Below are 19973 nucleotides of genomic sequence, written 5' to 3'. Positions count from 1 at the left end.
GCTGCGACTGCTGACAGATGCGGCCATCCCTCATTTGTGCTGGCCACGCCTACCCCAGGCTTATTTTTGGGGTAGGGCTTATATTAGGCCCACCTCAAAAAAAAATCAGGTTAGGGCTTATTTTTGGGGAGGCACAATAGCATGGATAAACGAATCTGGTTTCCCCATTGACTTTGCTTGTTGGAAGGTCACAAAAGGGGATCATGTGACCTTGGGACACCGCACGGTCATAAATGCGAGTCAGTTGCCAAAGATCCGAATGTAAATCACATGACTGTTGGGGATGCTACAAGAATCCTTCGGGAGAAGAGCGGTATAAAAATTTAATTAATAATAATAATTATAGTTATAAGTGTGATCAACAGTCACAGGTCACTTTTTTGGTGCCCTTGTAACTTCGCTCAGTAAACTGGTTGTAAATTGGGGATTACCTTTATCTCCTCTGTGTGTGTGTGAGAAAAAAATCCAGGAAATTCCACAACATCTAAGCTTTTATTTCCTTGCAGACACGCAGAGCAAAGGGAGGGAAGCAAAACCATTTACAAAACACGCGGCAAAATATAGGGAGATATGTACAGGAGGGGAAGGGGCTCTTCGTCCAGCCCCCTTTGGATAGTCTGCCACTAGCAAAAGCCAAACAGTCTCTATGTAGGTTAAGAGAGCAAAGCCGTCATGCGTGCAACCAGCAGGCGCCCCCCCCCCCCCCCGCCGGTTTAAGGCGCAGAAGCAGACGGGGTCTGGCCAGCCCCTCCTCAGCAGGCAGGCAGGTGGATGGCCCCCACACCCGGAAGGAGGAAGAGCCGTGGCAGGCCCCCCCTTCTGCCCCTCGCAGTCCAATTCGGCCGGTCTGGCTGCGGCTTCGTCTTCCGGCAGAAGAGCCAAGTCCTGTGGGCAGCCAGCCTGCTTGGGGGGACGCCCCTCACAAGTCTTTCAGGCAGATGGTCCGTGGGGAAACATTCGGCACCCGAGATGGGGGCGGAGGGGGGGGGGAGGAAGTTGTGGCCCCTCTCCCAGGCCCTGCCAGTCGCGCCGGGAAAAGGTGAAGAGTCTGTAAACATCTTTCCACTCTCAGTAGGAGCTCAGAGACCCCCCAGGGCCTCGGGCCTCCATCACAGTTTCTTGTAACACTCGGGAAGGATGGACCACGACAATGTCCGGGCCTCGCCTGCCTCTGGGGGAATAGCGGCTGCAGCGGGGAGGTAGATGGTGGCCGGAGCTGGCGGCCGAGCCGGCTGGGCCCTTTTCGCGTGGGACACCAGGGAGGGTAAAGGCCAGGCTCCCGTTGCTGCCGCTGTGGATGTGGACAGGCGTCCAGTCGAGGCTCCCAGGCCTCCTTCCCGGCTCCGAGGGCTTCTCGCCTGCTGGCCTCGGTCCAGCCTCTCCGTCTTCCTCACCAAGTGGTCTCCTCAGGCGGAAGCCCCCTGGGTCTGACCCTCCGTAGAAGTTTGTGGGTACAGTTTTAAGGCATCAGAAACACACAAAAAGTTGTCACAAAGTTTTGGAACAAGCAAAAAGTGGGGGAGCCCCTCACTTCTCCAGGAGCCTGGGGGAGGGGAGGGGGCGCAGCGAGGTTTTCCTTCAGAGGAAACCCCAGGAAGAGCCCCCCACCTCGGAAAGGATGAGCCGGAGACCACATTGACGGCTGCATAGCGTTGTAATTGCCTTCTTCGCTCGCTGTGGCTCTCTTAACTGGACATGCACGAGAGCTATTATTTGTTCTGGCATACACCAAGCTCAAAATTAAAACCCTCCTCCCACCCCTCACCCCTGGAGACCCCCTCCCACAACCCTCCCAATGGTTGCGAAAAGGGACCAAGACAGACACAAGTATACATTCATAGTCACATTCCAAAAAATGGTTGCCCCAAAATTTCAACGAATGGAGGGAGAAAAAAATTGCTACAGGAAACTCTTCTTACACGCATTATTGTCTGAAAGGAACTGGCAGCAGTAGTACTAATACTCAGACTGGCCCGACTCAGAAGCTGCTGGCTGTGGAGCATGGGATACGGAAGTCAACCCGGGTGGGCGGGTGGAAGCAGGGACCCCCTGTTCCAGCAGCCAGGTAAGCCCCCCACTCCCTCGCAACTCAACGCCAGCTTTTGCATGTGCTACAACAATTCTCGGTGAAACTTTCCCTCCTTATTGCTAGATATATATATTTTTTCATATTAAAAAAAGCTATATAATACTGAAAACAAACTTCACACTCTTCCCTCCCCATCCCTATTATTTTTCCTCGAAAACTAGTAAGGCAGAAATTGCACACACAAGTTTCCCATTTTTGTTCGGTTCGCGGGGAAAAATCCCGACGCAATTCGTAAGAGGCTGAAAAAGAGAAGGACACACAAGGGGTTTCTATGACAAAAGGGGAAAGGACCCCCCTCCCTCCCTCCCTATAACCACCTTCCAGGGCTGAGTGGGGGGGATGCCCCCCAATCCCAGGACAGAGACACCCCCCCCCCCACGGAAAACAATCAGCCTGTTTTGTAAACTTTTCCCGTACCTTGATTAACATAAACAGAAAAAAAAAACCACAAAATGTCTTAGGATTATTACAATTCACATCCCTCCTCAATGTTTGGTGCAAAAAAAAAAAATAAAGAGGGGGGAGTCAGCGAGAAGGGGAGGACCCCCCAAAAACCAATTTGCAAGCAAAGCTGGAGGCTAAGAGGGGGGCTTCTGAGTCGGAGGCAGCCCCGGCCCAAAGGCAGGCAGAGGAGCAATTTTGCACATGCATTCTGGTGGCAACGTGTCCCACAGACGCCCACGGCAAGGGGACTCCACGCTGGGCCCCCAGCCAGTGCTGCAGGAAGGCGCCCAGCTCCGGCTCACCTCCTGGGGGAGGGGGCAGACTGCGGACAGTGACCCCCCCCCGCAAGGGTCTCAATACTTCAAAGAGCCAGGGGGGGCGAGGGGCCGGCACACCCCAGCAAGACCAGCCTTCCGCTCTCGCCCTTCCTGTTCGACTTGCGTCCGCCTGGCAGAACAGGGACCCTCCAAGCATCACAGTATTGGATTCTCTTGCAGATGTGCAGACAGACAGAGACACACGCACACAGATGTACACAGGATCCATCAGGCCTGGCTGGGGGCCTTACCTGGCTTGGCGTAAGGCGGAAAACCCCCAAACAGTCTTTTCGGCATTTGGTCACAACCAGGCGGGGTTTCCCCTCCTGCTGCTGCAGTCCAAAGGTGCCCCCTTCCCCCCCCCTGCCCCCCCCATTCTCAAAACGCACCGCAGGAAAGCGGCATCTGGCGCTCCAGAGTCCTTCACGCCGCCGAGTTTTTGTGAGACGCGTTTGGGGGGGGGAGGGTGCAGATCCTGTCCCTGCCCCACTGTCACAAGATGCCATGGGGGCCACTTCCAGAAGCCTTCCGGGTCCTCTCACCTTTGCAAGGGGGAAATCTTGGCAGGCGGGCAGGGGAGGGGGCCAACGGGAAAGGAGAGCGCCTGGGCGCAGGGCACAATCTGGTCCGTCGAGCCCTCGGAAGTCGGCAAGATCGCCAGGCGGAGGAGCGCACGAACCCTCCATGAATATTCCGAGTACCCTGTGTCGAAAGCAGCCCCCATCCCCAGGGCTCCGGCTGGGTTGTAAGTGAAAAAAGGGTCCTTGCGACAAACCAAAAACCGAGCAGGTGCTTGTGTAGAGACAAAGACAAAAAAAAAGAAGAAGAGGAGCACATCGGGAAGCAGCCCCTCAGGTAACGGAGAATGTGCTACGAACATCACAGCTCCGGCGTAGAGTGGGAGAACCACGTCTCTCGCCAGCTCGTTTCAAAAAACAGTCCCACGCTCGCTTGCTCTCTCACACAACAATTGTGCCCAGGTGAGCAGCACCATTGCTGACAACTCTGGGTGGGGGGGGGGGAGGAAGGAGGGAGGCCTGGAGCCAAAAGTATCACCCAAGTAGGATACATTCAAATTTGGCTTTGGGTGCACCGGGAGCTCCGACCGACCGTGGATGCCACAGGAGGGAAACCCGCAGGACGATTCATGATTCTCATCCCTGCATGAAACGGGGAGGGCCCAGAGACACGTGTAGACTCACAACATCCGGCGTTTGCTTTCCTGTGTTAGAAAAAAAGTGCGCGGTCCACACGCCGGTCGTTGGAGAAAAACTGCCCGCCGTGAGCATCTCCGTAGAAGGACGGACGGACGAGGAAAGGAAGGAACCGGCCGGAAGGGGAAAGGAGGGAGGGGGCTCCGTGAAGATTCCTGGAGATCCAGGAGGAGATGCCAGAATCCGGGATCGGCTTGGAGATCAAAGCAGCTTCTTGGAGGAGCAACCCGCTTCAACAGTAGTGTAGATTCCTCTTTTTGCAGTTGTTGTTTTTTTCGTTTTTTTTTTCTGTTTTTCTTTTTTTTAAATCAAACACAATAGAAAATTGTTCCGTCCAGGGCGGGGTAGAGAAAAGGAAACGAGGAGTGAGGCATTTTTGTGCAATTTTCTTAAAAAAAGAACTCAACAAAACCAAAAACAAAAATTCTTCTTATAAAATGGCCTCTTTGTAAGAGAAAATATACTGTGCGGATCGAGAAGTCTGAAGAATATTTACATCTGTATCTATAGTTATCCAAACAATTTTTTTTAAAAAAAATCCTTTTTCTAAGTGCATTTCTTCAAGTTTTTTTTTCTTTTATAAATCTTTTTATATCAAGCTTCTGTGAAATTACCATTCACATTTTTAAACATATCCCCATGTGAAAAATAAGTGTTTTTTTAAAAGATAAACTTTTTTGTAGTTTTTTTAAGCTTTTTTTTTTTAAAAAAAATCTTTCACAATTTCAAAAAAAAAATTTTTTTTTTCCTTTTTTTTTCCTCAATCTGTAACAAGTCACTGTAAAAAACAAAACAACGAAAGTTCGGATAAAGTGCATGGCAGAAGAAGAGGGCGTTGTTTAAGGTGCTTTTTTTTAAGGAATGAAGTGCGCAACAGCCTTCCTTCCGGTCTGGCCTGGCCCAGCTGATCCTCACGCTCACTTGCCAGGGGCCCCCGTGGCCCCCAGCCCTGCCTCGGGGACCCTCCAGCAGGGCACACTCAGCTGGAACTGAAATGGGTGAGATCAAGGCAGCAGCGGCAGGGAGGACGGACGTCCCACGGCGGGAGGGAGGGAGGGAGGGAGGGGCTCAGTAGTCCTCCACAGTTTCCAGCTCGCTGGAGGCGCCATGAAGAGCGTAGCCTGCAAGGAAGGAGCACGGAGTCAAGCACAGCTCGCCACGGGACCAGAGTTGCAATAAGAGCGAAGTAACCGTGGAATAGAATCATTAAAGGATGGCAAAGCACGGACAAAATTGAAGTGTGAATGGCAAAAATTAAAATCATTTTTTTAACTCATCATCTTCATTTAACGACCCCATAATCCCTTGCGAGGTGAAGTCTGGGCAACTGGATGGAGCTAGCTGAGTGTTTTACTGGCTGGATGCCCTTCTTGTTGCCAATGCGGAGTTTTGTTCGGCAGATATATCTTCAGTGCGGCCAGAGAGAGAAATATCGGCCTCCACCTAGGATCGAACTCACAGCCTCCTGATTGTGAGGCGAGAGCTCCACCTCGAGGCCATGGCATTTGAACTGTTTTAAATAATTAAACCGAACGGTCCCGCATCGAGTTGTCTGTGGCGTGGAGAGAAACGCCCAGAGGGAGCAGCTGCCCCACCATCTCTCGGCTGCCACCCGCTCCTCCCAACCAAGCGCCCCCACTCCCAAATTCCCCAGAAGCAGCCCCCCCCCCCTTGCTCACCCAGGATGCTGGGGTCTGCATGCAGCATCACGGGGCGCCTCTTGATCTTCACGGCTTGGCTGTTCTCGAAGGATGGCGGTTTGGGGCTGTGGTTGGCCTGGAAGAGCGACTGCAGGCCGCTGGAGCTGAGCCACGAGGCCTCCTGCGGAGGGGGGGGGCAAAGGGGGAGACGTTGCTACGTGGGGCCTGGGGGTCCTTGGAGCAGCCCGAGGGCCAGGAGGGGGAAGGGGGGGGAGGGCAGACTTCCGTGCCAGGGCCCACCCGAAGGAACCGAGGTGGCTCAGCTCCACGTATGGACGGAGCCCCCCCCAAAGGAAACCAAAGGCTGCCACCTGTGGGCCTGCCCCCCCTTCCTCTGTCCCTGGCAGGTGCCCCCCCCCTGCTGCTGCTGCTGCCGCTGCTGATTGGCTCTCTGCTTGGCACGGCGCTCTAGGAACTGTTTTGCAAACTCTTTGGCTTCCAGGGTGTCTCCCAGGCAGGAGCGGATGCAGTCGTGAACGTCGTAGGGCGACTCCATCTCCTTCAGGAAAGCGACCACGGTGGGCACTGGGGGAGAGAAGTCGATTGGAGGGGGGCACAAGGCAGGGAGGAGAGAAGGAGGGGGGGATGAAGACCGGCAACCCCCCCCCAGGAACCCCCCTGTGGCTTTGAAAGCCCCACCCCTTCCCCTCGGAGACCCCTCCCACCCCCCAAAGGTACCATCGAGGCTGCTGGAAGCGTTGAGGGCGTGTAGCATCTGCTCGCACCACTGGGTGAAGCCGTCCTGGGGAGCCTTGTGGATGCCCTGCAGCAGCTTCAGCAGCTTCTCCTCCTCGTCCGTTTTCTTCCTGCTCTGCCGGCTGGAGACCGAGTAAGCGTCCCTGAGAGAGAGAGAGGCCGGGGGGGGGAGAGAGAATGAGTGTGTGTAAGGGGGGGGGGCACCTGGGCGGTCCACCCCCATCCCCGGCAGGCAGACTCACCCTAGGGAGGGGCTGCTCCGGCTGTTCCTCAAGCCCAGGTTGCGGGCCAGGGGCCCGGGGCCCTTCATGCTCTCCTCCCAGAGGCCGAGGGTGCTGGCCTTGTCGTGGCCCCCCCACAGCGAACCCACGTCCGAAGCCCACTGAGAGGAGAGGCTGCTCAGGCCGTGTCCGCCGTGCTAGCAGGGCAGAAAAGAGAAACGGGTCACCCGGAGCCTTTGAGGACATCCATCTGGGCCGGGAGGGAGAAAAGCTGCACCCCCGAAGCGGGAAGCCCAGGGGTCAGCCTTCACCCCCCTCTTCTCCTCCAAAGGGCCTCCGGACCCCCAGGTAGGGCTCCCTGAGCCCCCCCCCCCCGGTCTCTGCAGGCCCTGAAAGGGTTCCCGTCCTTAAAGCACACACCTGCTTGGTAAAGGGGGGGGGGGCTGGCCTCGGGTGCAAGGCCCTCGTGACCCGGAGGGGGGGGCTGCAAGCAGGAGTATGGGGGTGGGGTGGGGGGGTGGACGGTGTGGGACCAGGTCAGGAGACCAGTGGGGGGAGGGAAGCTGAGTGCTGACTCAGAGAGGGGAGTCCAGGGACTGGGCTCCTTCCCGGAGAAGCTACGGGGAGACTGTTTGTTTGTTTGTTTATTTGTTAATTAATTAATTAATTAATTAATTAATTAATTAAATTTTTATACCGCCCTTCTCCCGAAGGACTCAGGGCGGTGTACAGCCAAAGATAAAACACAAAATATATACAATTAAAACAACATTTAAAACATAGCAGATTATAAAAGGCTGATAATTAAAAATTTAGATTTTAAAATTTTAAAATATTAGCAAAACCCCAAATTTAAAATTCAACACTATTATGCCAGTTTCCCCGAAAGCCGCTCTGCTTGTCCAGGGGTCGCTCACCGCTCGCTGCTGAGGCCGGGTTTGGGGCGGCTTCTGCAGGTGCCTCTCGCTCTCCTGCTGTAACTCCAGCAGGGCCTTCAGGGAGGGGCTCTGCTTGGCCAGGCCCCCCCAGAGGGGCTGCGTGCTCTGCTGCTGCTGCTGCTGCTGCTGGAGGAGTTTCTGCAGCATCTCCTGATGGCGGCACTGGAGGAGGAGGAGGAAGGAGGGAGAGGGAGAGATGGGCAAGGGTCTCCGGCACTCGAGGCCCCTGGGGTGGGGGAGGCCGGAGGGGGCTGGGCTAACCTCCTCCCGCAGTTCCCTGCAGGCCCGAGTGTCTCCCAGCTTCTGCAGGTCGGCCAGGCTGAAGCTGCTCTGCCCGGAAGAGGCGTTGACGGACTGCTGGCCCCACGAGGAAGAGGAGGGCAGCTGGAGGGAGGGAGGGAGGAAGGCCACACTGCTCATGGCCGGGCAGACTCCCCCCTTTCCCCAGCCCCCTCCCCGAGGAAGCCACCAGCCAGGCGGGAATCTTCCTGATGGCTCCCTGCTGCTCTCTGAGCTGCCTGGTTCTCTTGCAGACGTTTCACGACCCAGCTAGGGAACGACATCAGTGCTAGGAGGGAAGGGGGGGGGTTGCTGCTCTCAGTTTACATTCTAGTCCCTCTCCCTGTCTGTGTGGGCCCCCTGACAAGTCAGCCATCAATGAAGGACACGTATAGGCTATGCAGAAGCAGCAATCAACCCGCCACAAAGGGAACAAAAAGAACAACACACAGACTGTTGTGTCTTGCCCACCCTCAAAGCACACACATACACATACACACCCTTCTAGCACTGATGAGGTTCCCGAGTTGGGTCATCAAACGTCTGCAAGGAACCCTCCAAGAGGCTCAGAGACCACCAAGGACCCCTCCTTTCAACCCTGAGCTACAAAGATTCTCCTCTGGAGGCCTCTGCCTCCCCCTGGGACTGCTCCCACCCTGTTTTTTTCACCCCATTTTCACTCCTCCTGGGCCAGAATCGGCCAAGCCCGCCGGCTGCAGCCCCACGTGCAGCCCCTCCTCCCTCCTCCCCGTCCCCTCTTGGCCATGGGGCCGCCCGGCACTTGCCCTTGCCTGTTTGCGCCGGTAGAGCTCTTCCTCTTCGCGCCGCTTCCGCTCGTCCTCGTCCCGCTTCGCCCTGAGTTCGGCCCCTCGGCGCTCTTGCAGCTGAGGGAGAGGGGGACACAGCGGGTCACGGGGGAGGCCCTTCCCGGAGGACCCCTCCTTCTGAGGGCCCACTCGGGGAGGGGTGCGTGTGAATCAACTCACTTTATGTTGTAGTTGAAGTTGTTCTAAGATCGGACCCTGAGTTGAAGAATTAATTGGAATATCCCACAAACTGGCTTCACCGCCTGCAGGAGAAATTGAGGTTATCCAGGAAGGGACCCCCAGGTTTGGCAGAGGAAGAGGAAGAGAAGGAGGGAGGGAGGGGGAGAGAGAGAGAGAGAGAGTTTTCCTCCTAAGCCCCACTTCCTCCCTCTGCCCAACCCTGATCGCAGAAATTCCCCTCTCTCCCCCCCCCCCCGGTTTCCCCCCCTGCCCGTCAGAGACCTGCTTGCGGTGAGGCTGAGGTATGTGTGTCCCAGAGGGATCCAGTGTCTGGCACAGATATGGATCGGTTCATGGAGGGGATCATGCCCTGCTCTCCAGCTCTGGAAGAGAAGTGAGAAGGCGGGGGCTGTAAAACCCACCCAGGCCCCCCCAAATGTCCCCGGCAGACCCGCTTCCCTCTCCCTCAATTGCCACTCCTCAGAGAGAGGCCCCCCCGCCCCGATGAGAGGCCCAACGGGGAGTCCACCTGGGGAGAGGGGTGGGTGGGGGTCGCGGGGGCCTCACCTGGGCTTGAGAGCCTGCAGCTGCTGGAGGAAGGTGTTCAGCTGCTGCTGCTGGGCCAGATCCCCCGACGCCACCTTCTGCTGGAGGGCACACTGGGCGTATTGCCGGCTGCAAGACCAAGGCGGAGTAGCCAGGCAGGGGGCCCAGAGGCTTCCTTTGTGGGGCTGAGGGGGAGACACCCCCCCCCCGGCCACATTCCTCCAGAAAGACCCCGCTGGCTGCAGGCTCCTCCGCTTCCTCTCCCTGCCCCACCTGGGGCAGCCCTAGAGGACGCGCTCCCTGGTGCAGGGGGAAGGAGCTCGTTTTCCCACCAAAGGGGCATCGATCGGCCGTACCTGTTGACGAGTTGAAGCAGCTGCTGTTGCTGGAGCTGCTGGTAGATGGCTGCGGCTGCCAGTTCCTGCTGCTTCTTCAGGCGCTCCTGGTCCATGTTTCCCTGGAGGGGCGAGAGGAGGGGGTCACCTACCCCCTGCATGAAGAAAGGACCCTGGAGCTCCCTGCAAGGGACCCTGGAGCTCCCTCTCCCCACACAAGCCAAGGCAGAACGAAAGAAATGCCAGGCTTCTTCAAGGCCCCACGGCCAAGCTGGAGCATCGGGGGCGGGGGGGGGGGAGAGAGACAGACGCGAAAGGATTGCTCTAAACAAAGGGGGCATCGAGTCCCACACCAGAGTGGCCCCCAATGGCTTCAATAAAGAGCATACTGCCTTAAACCAGGAGTGCTGCAACTTTAAGACTTGTGGATTTCAACTCCCAGAATTCCCCAGCCGGCTATTTTTTAAATTTTTTTTGGGTCACTTTGCTGAAGTCCAGATATATTATGTCAACCGCATTCCCACCGTCCCAATCGATAAAACAGTCTAGCTACATTTGTTCTGGTCCCACCCGTGCTGAATTCTAGGGAGCCCTTGAGGGCTGGGGAATGCTGGCAGTTGACGTTCACAAGCCCCAATACACAGGACCTGCCACAGGGGTCTCAAAGAGGCAACCCACAGGCCGGGTGTGTCACACGCAGGCCATGCCCACCTCAGCTCCGCAAAGGGGAAAACTGTCGCGAGCTGCAAGTTTGACACCCGTCATCTTGCAGACCCCTGGGAATTTCAATCCCTCCAAGACGGAGTGGCTGTGGATGCCAGCACCCCGGTACAGTCAGCTGCACCCGCAGCTGACTGTTGGGGGCGAGTTAGTGGCCCCAAAGGAGGTGGTTCGCAACTTGGGCGTCCTCCTGGATGGACGGCTGTCTTTTGATGAACACCTGGCGGCCGTCGCCAGGAGAGCCTTTTACCAAGTTCGCTTGGTCCGCCAGTTGCGTCCCTTCCTTGACCGGGATGCCTTATGCACGGTCACTCACGCTCTGGTTACGTCTAGGCTGGATTATTGCAATGCTCTCTACATGGGGCTGCCCTTGAGGTGCACCCGGAGGCTGCAGTTAGTCCAGAATGCGGCTGCGCGAGTAGTAACGGGAGCCGCTCGTGGCTCCCACGTGACATCGCTGCTCCGTAGCTTGCACTGGCTTCCTGTGGTCTTTCGGGTGCGCTTCAAGATTTTGGTAATATCTTTAAAGCGCTCCATGGCTTAGGACCCGGGTACTTACGAGACCGCCTGCTGTTACCCTTTGCCTCCCACCGACCCATACGCTCTCACAGAGAGGGTCTTCTCAGGGTGCCGTCCGCCAAACAGTGTCGGCTGGTGGCCCCCAGGAGTAGGGCCTTCTCTGTGGGAGCATCGACGCTCTGGAACGAACTTCCCCCTGGCCTGCGTCAAGTGCCTGATCTTCGGACCTTCCGTCGTGAGCTCAAAACATATTTATTCATTAAAGCGGGACTGGCATAATTTGTGTTGAATTTTAAATTGGGTATTTTTAATATTTTTAAATTTTTAAATCTAAATTTTAATAATCAGCCTTTAAAATTTGCTCTTTTTAAATGTTGTTTTAAATTGTATATATTTTGGTTTTATTCTGGCTGTACACCGCCCTGAGTCCTTCGGGAGAAGGGTGGTATAAAAATTTAATAAAATAAATAAATAAATAAATAAAATTGACATCCTTTGGCATTGTTTTTTCCTAGTTTTTTTTTTTAAATAACTTTTACAGCAGGGGTGTTCAACCTTGGTATATTAACAATCAACTCCCAGAATTCCGTACCCAGCTCTTCTTTCACTTTGCTGAAGTCAAGATATGTTTACCACATTTCCACCGTTGATGAAGAAAGCTACCCTTATCGAAAAATTGCAATAAATTAAGTCTGGCCACATTTGTTCTTGTCCTCTCCCTGCTGAATTCTGTTAAACCCTGGACGGCTGGGGAATTCTGGGAGTTGAAGTCCACGTATCATAAAGCTGCCAAATGAGGAACCTAGGACAACAGGCCAGGCGCCCCTCTGCTCCCACCCAGGCCTCCCCCAATCCACACTCACCAGCAACGGTGGGGGGGATGGACCGGGCGCAAAAGGCACTCTTCCCCACATCTTGATGACTTCTCCCAGGGGCTGGAAGCCCTCGTCACAGCCCCGCTTCACCAAGAGCGACATGGCAAAGTAGCCCGCCTGGAACCATTCTGCCATCTCTTGGGTGGTGAAGGGTCCTGGCAGGGAGAGAGAGAGAGAGAGAGAAAGGGCCCGTGAATGAGCCCGAGAGTCGACCCTTTCCAGCCCCCTGGGCACTGGGAGGGCGGGGCACACCTTGGATCTCTCCTTGGGGGTCTTTGTAGAACCACTTCATGGCTGCTTCGTGGGAGAGGGGCAAGGCGGCCGCCGTGTTGCGGTGGTCAGAGATGGCCTGGCCGAAGTGCTCCTCCTCCAGCGAGCTGTCCTGCAGGGAGGCCACCATCTTCTCTGCTTCCTGAAGGTAGAAGAGGGCGAGGGGGAGGATTAGGGTCCCAGAGGCCACGAGGCCCACGGAGAGGAGGCTTGGGGAGTCCAAGGTGAGATCCACCTTGGCTGCGGATGAGTCGGGAACAGCCGCTCAGGTAGTTCTCCATTTATGATCAGTCACTAAGGGACCGTTCACAGTTAAGACAGAGTCCAAGGAGGGGGCTTACGACCTGGATCTTAAGTTCATCCCTTGGGCATTCAGCAACCATCACATTTACGGCTGTTTTCAGCGTCCTGCCTTCACGTGGCCACGTTTTATTATGGTTTTGCTGAAAACCAGCACTTGCTTAATGACCGTGGGAGATGGGGGGGGGGAGAATCATAAAACGAATCAGGAGGAACAACCTCCCTCCCTCCCAACGTATCAGCAGCCTGCCCATTTCAGTCATTAAGTTGTAACGGTCAGGTCAGTTTTTGACCGTTACTACTTATAACAGGAATGGGGAGGGGGCTTATTTTAATTCCCAAATGAGTTTTAAACAGGGAGACCCTCTGGGGCTTCTCCAAAGAGACACCAGGTGCAAGCAAGGGAGGGCAAGCAGAGTTGGGACCCCCCCCTTGCTGCCTTTGGAGGAGACTGTCTGAAGGTGAGAATGGAATGGAATGGAATGGAATGGAATAGAGTAGAGCAGAATAGAATAGAATAGAATAGAATAGAATCAGAATCAGAATGAGTTGGAAGGGACCTCGGAGGTCTTCTAGCCCAACCCCCTGCTTAGACAGGAAACCCTACAGCATTTCAGACCAATGGTTATCCAATCTCTTCTTAAAAACTTCCAGTGTTTACGGGACCGCCTACTGCTACCGAATACCTCTCACCGACCCGTGCGCTCTCACAGAGAGGGACTCCTCAGGGTGCCGTCGGCGCGACAGTGCCGTCTGGCGACACCCAGGGGAAGGGCCTTCTCTGTGGGGGCTCCCACCCTCTGGAACGAACTCCCTCCAGGACTTCGTCAACTTCCGGACCTCCGGACCTTTCATCGCGAGCTTAAAACACACTTATTCATCTGCGCGGGACTGGATTAGATTTTAAATTTACTGGTTTTAAATGGGTTTTTATTATTTATACTGTTTTTTAATAATTCGGCTATAGAATAAGTTTTGTAATTGTTATTTTAGTTTGTATTTATATGTATTTTTAATTGCCTGTGAACCGCCCTGAGTCCCTAGGGAGATAGGGCGGTATATAAATATGAAAAATAAATAAATAAATAAAATAAATAAATAAGTGTTGGAGCATTCACAACTGTGGCAGCCCCTGAGATACTGGACCACCGCTATCGTGTCTCCCCTAGTCCTTCTTTTATATTAAACTAGACCAGGGGTCAGCAACCTTAAACACTCAGAGCCCCAAATAGCCTAACTGGAAGCCCTCCCCCTGTTCAATTCTGGAGCCGACCGGAAGTCCGGTTCCCCCACCATAGAGTCTCCTCCTAGCAGGGCATCCTTTTTCCTCTACCTGTCCTAACCGAAAGCCCTATCAAGTGTGGGCCGACCAGCGACAAGGAGCCACAGCAGAGGGATGAAAGAGCCACATGCGGCTCCAGAGACGTCGGTTGCTGACCCCTGAACTAGACATATCCAGTTCCTGCAACCGTTCTTCATATGTTTTAGCCTCCAGTCCCCTAATCATCTTTGTTGCTCTTCTCTGCACTCTTTCTAGAGTCTCCACATCTTTTTTTACATCGTGGCGACCAAAACTGGATGCAATATTCCAAGTGTGGCCTTTCCAAGGCCTTATAAAGTGGTATTAACACTTCATGTGATCTTGATTCTCTCCCTCTGTTGATGCAGCCCAGAACTGTGTTGGCTTTTTTAGCAGCTGCTGCACACGGATGGCTCATATCTAAATGGTTGTCCACTAGGACTCCAAGATCCCTCTCACAGGTACTACTATTGAGCAAGGTACCATATATCCGGTACCTGTGCATTTTGGGGTTTTTTGGCCTAAATGTAGAACCAAAATGCAGGTAATCCTGCACTTAACACCACGACCGTTCAGAGTTACAACAGTGCTGAAAAAAGTGACTTATCACCGTTTTTCACACTTACGACCGTTGCTAACATCCCCACGGACACGTGATCAAAATTCAGACGCTTCAATGGGGAAACCAGATTCACTTAACAACCATGTGACTAACTTAACAATGGCAGCGATTCACTTAACGAACGTGGCAAGGAAAGTGGGGCAAAACTCATTTAACAAATTTCTCAGCAACCTAAATGTCGGGCTCCATTATGGTCGTTAAATGGAGGACTACCTGGAACTGATGGAAGGGATTAAGAGGGTTCTTGAGGTCTGGCAGAGATGCCCCCCCGCCCCCCCCTCAAGAGCAGGACAGACGATCCACCAGAGGGCAGGAGGCGATCCTGGCTACCACCACCCCTATTTTGTTTTTTGTTATTAATTTGTTTTATTTCATTATTTTTTAAATTTCATTTCTATATTTATGCTGCCTGTCTCCCTGGAAAGGTGGCTCAGGGGGCGCGAGGCTTACAATTCCTTGGCATCCCTTCCTATCCGGCCCAGAGCTTCCCTACTTGTTCTGCAGGATGCCAGGCGAAGGCCCCTCCCTCCTGGCACAGGGAAGGAGGAGAGAGACCGCCCTCTGCTGGAAAACCCCACTGCAACACCTGGACCTCCTTACCTGCTGCAGGTGCTTCATCCCGTCCTCATCCTCGTTGTCACCCAGGGTGAACTCAGCAGCAGGAGCAGCAGCCGGGGCCACGGGAAGGGGAGAGACAGCAGCCGGACTGGGCTGGGCTGGGCAGCCGAGAGGGCCCGGGTCACCTGGGCAGGTGCAGAACGAGAGGGCATCAGAGCCCGGGCTCCCCCTGCACTGAGCCCCAGCTCCTCCCGCTCAGCCCCCTCTACCCTTGCCAGGGCCACCTACCATCCGCTGCCTCTGCGTCCGAGTTGCCAGAGGACAGCAGCGCCAGCTTCTCTGCTTTGGAAGAGTTCCCCGGCCTGATGGTTTCACAGTTGCTGGCGGCAGCGGCGGTGGTCGCGGCAAGAGGAATGAAGGGAGGGCTGGGCTGCCAGGGGGTTCCCGGGGGAGCAGGAAGCTTCTTCTCCTCTGGGCCGGTCCGGGGCTCCTTTTGATCTGGAGGGAGGGAAGGCCTCAGATCCCAAACCCCGGGTGCGGTCTCTGCCCCCTCCCCCGCCCTTCCCGGGTGCCCTCCTTGCCCTCACCTCTCTCTGCCCTCTCCACGGCGGTCGGGCTGACGGGCACCTCTCTGCTGGTCCTGGGGTTGCCCTCCTTGGCCTCCGGCGGCTGCTCCTCCTGCTCCTCCTGCTCCTCCGGCAGCGGCTGGAAACTCAGCTCCTGCTCCTCTGACACCAACTCCTTGGGGCTCTTCTGCGGAAGGGGAGACAAGGGGAGCCTCGGAAGGATTTCGCCCCACATGCTCAGCCTGCCTGCTTCGTAAGTTCCCCCCTCCCACTTTGGCCGGTTCACTGCCGGTATCTCTAAGCTGCCCTCAACTGAGTTCCACCCACACGCAAAGACAACTCTTTTTTGCCAAAAGGGAGAAACAGCCACGCCACAGGAGAGCTCCTGCCAGCATCCGTGCCCACGGAGGGCAGAATACATGAAGAAGAGTTGCAGGGTTTGGGGTTTGGCTAGTTAATGAAAAAAGGGACTTAAGGGTGATATGGTAGCAGTTTTCTAACTTTTGAGGGGCTGCTGCCCCAAAAAGGAGGGTGTCAACCTCTTCTCCAAAGCAGCCGAAGGCAGGACCAGAAACAATGGATGGAAACTAATCCAGGAGAGAAGCAGCCTGGAATTAAGGAGAAACTTCCCGACAGTGAGGACAATTAACCAGTGGGACTCCTTGCCACCAGAAATGTTGGGTGCTCCATCACTGGAGGCCTTTAAAAAGAGACTGGACGGCTATCTCTCTGAAATGCTGTAGGGCCAGCCTCCTGCTTCAGCAGGGCATCACGCTAGAAGACCTCCCAGGTCCCTTCCGGCTGTAGCCTGATTGATTTGAGTTTTCCTTGGCACCAGCAAAACTCCAGATGCTGCCCAGCTGGCGCCTCCAAACTAGGAGGCCCCCCTTTGGAAGGGGCTGCAGACGCCACCTTGGGGGCCGGGAAGGCAGCCCCTACCTTGAGCGACAGGAAGGCCCCCGAGGAGTCAAAGGTGCCCATCTCCTCTTCCTCGTCCTCCAGGCACCACTCGGGCAGCCCGTCCTTCTCCTCCTCAAAGCTGTCGCTGCTCTGCCGATGGCGACGTCCCCCCCGCGGCTCCTCCTCGCGTTCCCGGAAGTCGAAGTCAAACTTCCGCCGGCGCCCGTCCCCGCCGTGCTCCCGCCACCCGGCCGAACGAGGCCCTCCATCTAGGGAGAAGGCAAGGAGATGGGGGGTCAGGTAGTCCTCCTCTTACGACCACAATTCAGCCCAATGATTCTGTTGTTAAGTGACCTTTCTTGCCACAATGCTTAAGCGAATCCCTGCCATTGATTCAAAAGTTAGCAACCCGGTTGTTAAGGGGATCACGTGACCCCGGGACACGGCAGCCGTCGTAAATTTGAGTCAGTTGCCAAGTGCTTTGATTTCGATCACGTGTCCACGGGGACACTGCAGCCGTCGTAAGTGTATGTTTTTCAGAGCCCTCGTAACCTTGAACGGTCACTAAAGGAAATCTGAGGACCGCCTGAGGAGGGAGGCTGGAGGGTCCCTCCCGTGGGAGCTGGGCCCACAAGGCCCAAGGAGACGCAACGGGCAGCTCACCTGGGCTGGCCGACCGCCATCGCTCGCTCTCTCGCCGGGACCCCCCGCTCTGCCGCCAGCTTCCTCCTGACCCGCCCCCTGCGCTGCCACCACCGCCGCCGCCCTCTTCCTCCTCCTCGTGCTCCTCGCGCAGCGTGCGCCAGTTGTCGCTGTCCGAGCGGGCAAAGTCTTTGCGGCTGGGGGGAGCCCCCTCCTCAAAGGGGGCCCGGGCTGAGAAAGAGAGCAGCCGTCACCTCTCCCCCGAGGCACCCAGCCCCAACGGGAATCCCCCCCCCGGCTCTCTGCAGCCTCCTTGGGGAGGGGAAAGTGCCCGCGGGGGTCTCCTCTGCCCCACACGTACCTCCTTCCCGCCGGATGGGCTTCTCAAACCGCCGGTCCCCTCTGCGAGAAAAGGAGGGCGTCAGGGTGGGGAACGGGCAGGCCGGCCCCACTCCGTCCCCGTCCAAAGTCCAGCCCCTACTACGCACCGGTCATCCCAGCTCTGGCTGCGGTGGATTTCACGGACCCCTCCTCGGCCAAAGGCTCCGCCTTCTGCTTCCTCGATGCTTCTTTGGTAAAAGCCGCTCTCGCCTCGCCCGCGGCCTGCTGGTTTTGGAGAGGGGCCAGATGGGAGACACATCACAGGGCCCAGCCCTCAGGGTCTGCCACTCCCTCCCCCAGAGTCTCCTTACCTCGGCTCCGCGTGCTGCCTCTCCCACGCGAGACCCCCGCGGGGGCCACCCCGGCCCCTTTTCCCATCAGCCTCAGCACGGCCACGCTGTTCACGGACATGGAGAAGTTCCGCTGGAGGAGCCCGAAGGAAAAGGCGGTGAGAGAGGGAAAGGCGCCTCCTGGCCGGGCCCCTCCCAGGGCGGCAGCCCCCAACTCACCTGCTCTTCTTCGGTCAACGGCACCAACGCCAGGGGCTGCAGTGGGTCCTCCTCCAGGATGGCGGAGAATTCCCGGTCTTGGATTTCGTCAGGGACCTGCCAGGAGGAGTGGGGAGCAGAACCGTGACCCCTTGTGTGACCGAGAGCAGGGGGTCTACAAACTTGGAAACTTTACGACTTGTGGACTTCAACTCCCAGAATTCCTCAGCCGGCCAGCCATGGTCCATGGCTCTGTGCCAGCGACAGTGTGCCCTCTTGGCACCAGCACTCTGCCCGGGGCTCCCTCAGGGCTGTGGTGCCCCTCCCGTACCCAGCCCAGAGACTGGCTCCCCAGCCACGGCCGGGCCCAGTCCCCGAGCATCTATGGCCAGTTGTTGGGGCTCCCAGGCTCACCTTATTGTCTTTGACGTAAAGTGCTAGCATCTCTTCCCGCCCATATCGGTACTCGGCTAGTTTGTACTTTGGCATGGCAGGGGAGGATGGCGGGGAAACCACGCTCCCCCCACTGGAGAGTGCGCGAAGCCTGCGGGAGGAGAAGGCCAGCGTGAGACCAGAGAGGAGGAGGAGGAAGAGGAGGAGGAGAGGAGTGGGCAGCCAGATTTGCCCAGCCCAGGGCTTGGCAGCCTGCCAGCAGGGGGCAACGTGGCATGGCAAGACGAGCCAGGGGGCAGCCAGAGGGTGGAGGTACAGAAGGGCCCCTTCAGGGACTCGGGACTCCTGGCCAGATAGCAGAAGAGGGAAAGGCAACAGGAGGGGCCTCCGTTCCTCTTGCCTGCCCTGTTCAAACAAATCCTCAAACGAATTTAAGGCGAATTTACGTGTCCCAGGATAATGTGGCAGATCCAATCGGAGCTGATCCCCAGGACCAGAGGTTTCATCTTCCCAGCTTTTGAACTTTAAGGGGAAGCTTCCTCACAGTGAGCACGATTAACGGGTGGAACAGCCAGGCACCAGAAATCGTGGGAGCTCCATCAGTGGAGGCTTTTAAGTAGAGGCTGGAAAGCCACTTGTCTGAAATGGTGCAGGGTCTCCTTCCTGAGTAGGGGGCTGGACTAGAAGACCTCCAACGTCCCTTCCCGCTCTATTCTATTTTAACTGGACTTGTGCCGGAGCCCATCCTCAGGGAAACCTGTCTCTCAAGAGTCCAAAAGCTTGGAAGAATCAGACTTTGGTCCTGGGGATCCTGCAAAGACCAGGCTGTTGACACCACCCAGAAAGTCTTAAGCGGCCATTTCCAGGACAAGAGCTCCCTTGGGGGTCTGGACCTCTGCCCCCCCCCACGCCCTCTTTCTGTAGGGCTGGCCCTTCACTGCCCCTCTCACCATTCTGGCCCGAAGTTCAGCATCTCAGCGGCCATCCTCCTGTCCTGGGGCGGCTCTCTGGCCGGCTGCGACGTCCTCCGCTCTCTTCCTCAATGCCCTGGGAGACCCCCCAAGAGCCGGAGGCAGCCCAAGCAACAGCCGAGATCTTCAAGGGAAAGGCAGAGAGGTTGCTACCGCCGCACCCCGTTTCTCGAGGGACCCCAGAGGGAAAAGGGGGCAGCCTGGTCCCTGGGAAGAGCCCATCACTTGGGCGGGAGGGGACAATGGCACGGAGCCCATCGGTCAGTTGGAGTAAATGCCGTTCTTAAGGAGGGGGGCCTGCCCTCCTAACGTACCTTAAAACTTGCCCGTGACTCTCTCCCTCTGGCTGGGGGAGGGTTAGGAAACCACCCAGGACCTACAAAAGAGGAAAGGACACCAATGAACGATGCCAACCTGGAGCTGCGAGACAAGTGAGCAAAACAAGCTGGGCCTGGGCAGAGAACAGCAATGGTAGAGACAGAGACCCATCAGTCACTGCCTGCAGGACACCTGAAGGTTCTTCTTTTTTTTGTCAGAGAAGCGTTACATGCTTTAGGTGACTGCCCTGAAGTCAGGGTGGCACCAGGTGTTGTGGCCCGGACTTGGACAATGGGGAGGGTGGGGAGGAACTTGGGCCAAAATAGCTGGCTCCAGGGGATTGCAAATGCTTCTTTGCGGGAGGGGGTCTTTCCCGCTGCCTTGA

The 19973-nt window shown here is 56.2% G+C and overlaps 1 protein-coding gene across 7 annotated transcripts in view; it reads right to left on the bottom strand.

Moving 5' to 3' along the window:
- Positions 1-479: 479 nt before the first annotated feature.
- Positions 480-19973, bottom strand: part of GIGYF1 (GRB10 interacting GYF protein 1) — a 30876-nt gene continuing 11382 nt past the window's right edge. For 2 of the 7 annotated variants that reach the window (XM_058181130.1, XM_058181131.1), the window contains 26 exons: positions 19585-19646; positions 19250-19394; positions 18321-18450; positions 17928-18023; positions 17730-17841; positions 17526-17643; positions 17399-17439; positions 17059-17268; positions 16435-16664; positions 15517-15682; positions 15218-15427; positions 14972-15114; positions 12132-12291; positions 11868-12034; positions 9787-9920; positions 9452-9559; positions 9167-9267; positions 8885-8967; positions 8684-8782; positions 7881-8003; positions 7599-7781; positions 6703-6878; positions 6443-6603; positions 6127-6289; positions 5744-5889; positions 480-5185 (listed from right to left, as the gene is read on the bottom strand). In XM_058181130.1, the coding sequence (XP_058037113.1) occupies positions 5133-5185; positions 5744-5889; positions 6127-6289; positions 6443-6603; positions 6703-6878; positions 7599-7781; positions 7881-8003; positions 8684-8782; positions 8885-8967; positions 9167-9267; positions 9452-9559; positions 9787-9920; positions 11868-12034; positions 12132-12291; positions 14972-15114; positions 15218-15427; positions 15517-15682; positions 16435-16664; positions 17059-17268; positions 17399-17439; positions 17526-17643; positions 17730-17841; positions 17928-18023; positions 18321-18450; positions 19250-19284 (3348 nt within the window). In that variant the 5' untranslated portion in view covers positions 19285-19394; positions 19585-19646 and the 3' untranslated portion in view covers positions 480-5132. The remainder of the gene's footprint in view (positions 5186-5743; positions 5890-6126; positions 6290-6442; positions 6604-6702; positions 6879-7598; positions 7782-7880; positions 8004-8683; positions 8783-8884; positions 8968-9166; positions 9268-9451; positions 9560-9786; positions 9921-11867; positions 12035-12131; positions 12292-14971; positions 15115-15217; positions 15428-15516; positions 15683-16434; positions 16665-17058; positions 17269-17398; positions 17440-17525; positions 17644-17729; positions 17842-17927; positions 18024-18320; positions 18451-19249; positions 19395-19584; positions 19647-19973) is intronic. The other 5 variants (XM_058181132.1, XM_058181133.1, XM_058181134.1 and 2 more) reach the window with 5 other exon arrangements.

This window comes from Ahaetulla prasina, chromosome 4, assembly GCF_028640845.1.
Source record: "Ahaetulla prasina isolate Xishuangbanna chromosome 4, ASM2864084v1, whole genome shotgun sequence".
Classification (NCBI taxonomy): domain Eukaryota; kingdom Metazoa; phylum Chordata; class Lepidosauria; order Squamata; family Colubridae; genus Ahaetulla; species Ahaetulla prasina.
The sequence above is the reverse complement of the archived record's forward strand: the minus strand, read 5'-3'. Positions and strand labels throughout refer to the sequence as shown.